Raw genomic sequence first — 3,651 nt, forward strand, 5'->3', positions numbered from 1 at the left:
GCTGTAGTCTGTAATAACCGTCTCAGTCCGGTGACAGCCTACGTTGCTGTAGTCTGTAATAACCGTCTCAGTCCGGTGACAGCCGATGCTGCTGTAGGCTATTTATAACTGTTTTAGTTAGAAGCTAATCACCAATCCAGCGGTGTGAAAGCAGTTGATCTCACAAAAGCATGCCTGTAGAGCCTGGAGCCCTCTGGGGAGATGGCTCAATGGGAAAGAGCACTTGTTCTGAAACCATGAGGACCTGAGTTCAAATCCCTAGCATCTATATGACTGTGTACGCCATTTCCCATCTCTGGAAGGTGGAGACAGAGGGGGTGATGAGAGCTTGCTGGTCAACCAGCTTGTCCAAAAGGGAGAGCATGTGGTCCAGTGAGATCCTGTCTTCTGTCTCCAGGCATAAGACAGAGAGGAGTCAAAGGAGATCCTTGATATCTTCCAAAGGCATGTGCACCTGCACACACACAGGCATGTGCCGCACAGATTCACACCATACATGCACACACATGTGAGCACAGATATATACGAATCTTTCATTGCCATAAAATATACACGCAAGCTTGGCTTCATGGTACACAGTTGTTATCCCAGTACCTGGGTTCCTGAGGCAGGAGGATCAGTGTAAATCCCAGGCCAGCCTGAGCTAACTAGTGAGGTCTAGGCCAGCCTGGGTTATACAGTGAGATGCTGTATGAAAACAAACAGACAAACAATGCAATGTATATTCATAAAGGCCCAGAGCTGTAAGGACGGTTATGTCCTCCGGCTTCAAAAATTCTCTTCAAAACACGAACTTTATGTGCTCTTTCCACAGCTTCTGTGGCGAGGGAGGGTGAACGCTGTCATCAGAAGGCCATCAGCCCCGCTTTCTTATCTCACTTGGCTCCCAAGAGACAGGCCCAGAAGAAATTCATTTCCTTGTGGGTAAAATAAGGAAATCAACCACTCCCCTCTTGGCCTGGCACAGAAGGTGTTGTCCCATGGGAGCCCTGGGCAGTGAGCCACCCACCAGCTCCTGGCACGACAGGGGCCGCAACAGGGCTGGCCTCCCAGTGCCCTGCCCAGTGCAGTCACTGCCAACTGGGATGGAAGCCTCCGTGGGTTGCCAACCCAGAGAGCTGGCAAGGTTCTTTTTCTGGGAATGTGCACAGCGGAGGTTGTTGGGTGCAGCCATACTTTGTGTGGGAGAGAATGGAGCTGATTTTTATTTTTATTTTTTATTTTTTTTGTAGTTTTCCCAAGACAGGATTTCTCTGTGTAACCCTGGCTGTCCTGGAGCTCACGTTTTAGATCAGGCTGGCCTCGAACTCACAAAGATCTGCCTGCCCCTGCCTCTGAAGTGCTGGGATTAAAGGCATGCACCACCACCGCCCCACCCCACACGGAGCTACATTTTTAACAGGGAACAGGATGAATGTCGGTGCTCGGAGGCAGGAGACTGGTCCCACAAACTAAGCCTTGGAGAGTTGGAGGATTTCTCAGCCAGGGACACACGGTTCTGAAATGCAGATCTGTAGGTCTCGGGATTCCCAATGAAGCAGGATAAACAATCGTACAGACTGCCTATGGTATAAATCCACCGACACCACTGGAAGGACAGACAGAGGGCAGGTCCTCTCCTGGCAGCAGCACTGTGTCGGAATGCCTTTCTTTATCTAACGGTGTAGATCGAGCCCGACCATCACAAAATTCACAGAAAACAATGGGCGAAGCATGTAAACTCTCAGCACCCCGAGCCCTTGGGCTCCTTCTGCACGTTCTGTTTGTGTCCCAGCAGAACACACTGTTTCGTGCACGGTGCCAGGGGTGGAAGCTACAGGTTGTTCATGCTGAGTGCACGCTCCACCACTGAACCACCCAGCCCTTACAGAATGGTCCGCTTTTGCTTCCTCTTCCTTCTGCTTCCTTTAGTAATGGCTGAGGCTGAGGCTGGATTCCAGGGACCTGGGCTTGCTAAGGAGAGTGTTTCAACACTCAGCCATGCTCCAAGGCCTTTTAAAAGTACTCTTTTGACAGGAATAGATATTTATAGATGCTTTTAAATATTTAAATTATACTTATTTGTGTGTGTGCGGAGGTCAGAGGGACAACTTGTAAGAATTGGTTCTTTCCTTCCATCATGTGAGCTCCGGGAATCAAACTTGGCTGGTCAGGCTTGGCAGCAAGTTCCCTTATCTGCCGAGCCATCTCACCGGCCCTAGATGTTTCTTTGGCTCTACCATGTTTCCCTTTTGAAATGGACATGCATGCAGCTGGATGTGGGGCTTCTGCCTGGAATCCCAGCACTTGGGCACAGAAGTGGGAGGACAATAGAGCGTTCAAGGCCATCCTGGGCAAAATGGGCAGACTCTGTTTCACAAGAAGAAAAAGAAGAAACAAGTTATATGTGTAATCAGAAAAAAGAATGGATGAGAGAAGGAAAAAAATGTCTTCGAATGATTCATGAGATCATTGAAAATTAGAAGCCTGGACATTTTTACAGCCTTAGCCTGTCTTTTTGTGGTTGTAGGAGCTGGGCTCAGCAGGGGGATTGGGTGGCCTGCCAAGCTCTGGGTGTCTGTGGTTTGTGTGGGGGTGGTACTAGGGCCTCCTCCTCTGGGCTCTGTGGAGTACTGACCATGGAGGCTGGTAGGAATTGCAGGGAGACCAGGAGGATGCTCAGAACTGGGAGGCGGGGTGAGGATCTGTCTTCCTGTTTGTTGAGTATTTGCAAATGCAGGCCAGGAGATATTAGGGAATAATAAGGTCAAAGTCCTTATTTATGGCCTTGGGGTAGTTAATGTGTAATATTCTGGGATATAAACCTGACCAAGAGGTGATACCTTGCACACGAGCCTCTGGGAGTGACTGGGAGAGCTGTGGCTGGGAGCTGTCACCATGTCGGTGAGGATGCTGGTCCTTGGGGCCCACTTCCCTCCACTCGCTTGTCTTTGCTTGAGTGTGTGGGTTAGGGTAGGGTATTTGGGGGTCCTCTACTGCTGCCCTTCTCTTCATCTCAGTTTCTCCATGAGCATAAAAAAAAAAGCTGGGATTAAAGGTGGCGGCGCACACCTTTAACCCCAGCACTTGGGAGGCAGAGACAGGTGGATCTCTAAGTTCAAGGCCAGCCTGGTCTACATAGTGAGTTCCAGGATAGCCAGAGCTACACAGAGAGACCCTATCTCAAAAAGAAAAAAAACAAACAAAGTTGGGTGGATGGTCTCTAAACCCCTTAGCGTTGAAGCTGCCCAATCTCTCTGCCTCCACCAGGCTCAGGGCCAGGACCTCTTTGTGAGAACAGTGATGGTAATATTAATTATGACTGATAACCACTACTGAGTTTCACAAAGACAAGAAATTGAGGTTCAGGGGCTGGGAAAAGGTTCCATATCAATGAGAGAGTGTGTATTTAGTATGTTCAAGGCCCTGGGTTTGATCTTCAACACCATAAAAGTAACATATTTTTAAAGGAATCACATGGGTAGAGTGCTTGCCCAGCATGTACGAGGCCCTGGGTTTGATCTCCAGCACCACACAAACTATATGTGGGGATGCAGCTTGCAAGGGCCAGAGGCAAAAGGAGCTCTGAGTTTTGGCCAGCCTGGTCTACTCAGTAAGTTCCTGGCCAGCCAGAGGTACATACGGAGTCCCTGTCTCAAAAGAGAAAAAGAG

At 49.3% G+C, this 3,651-nt stretch overlaps 1 protein-coding gene across 1 annotated transcript in view; it reads left to right on the forward strand.

The window, feature by feature from the left end:
- The first annotated feature begins 1,326 nt into the window (after nt 1–1,326).
- The window catches only part of Lgals2 (galectin 2), a 7,516-nt gene continuing 5,191 nt past the window's right edge, over nt 1,327–3,651 (forward strand). The window contains exon 1 of the mRNA XM_005354230.3: nt 1,327–2,883. Coding sequence (XP_005354287.1) covers nt 2,878–2,883 — 6 coding nt within the window. The 5' untranslated portion in view covers nt 1,327–2,877. The remainder of the gene's footprint in view (nt 2,884–3,651) is intronic.

This window comes from Microtus ochrogaster, chromosome 15 (assembly GCF_000317375.1).
Source record: "Microtus ochrogaster isolate Prairie Vole_2 chromosome 15, MicOch1.0, whole genome shotgun sequence".
Classification (NCBI taxonomy): domain Eukaryota; kingdom Metazoa; phylum Chordata; class Mammalia; order Rodentia; family Cricetidae; genus Microtus; species Microtus ochrogaster.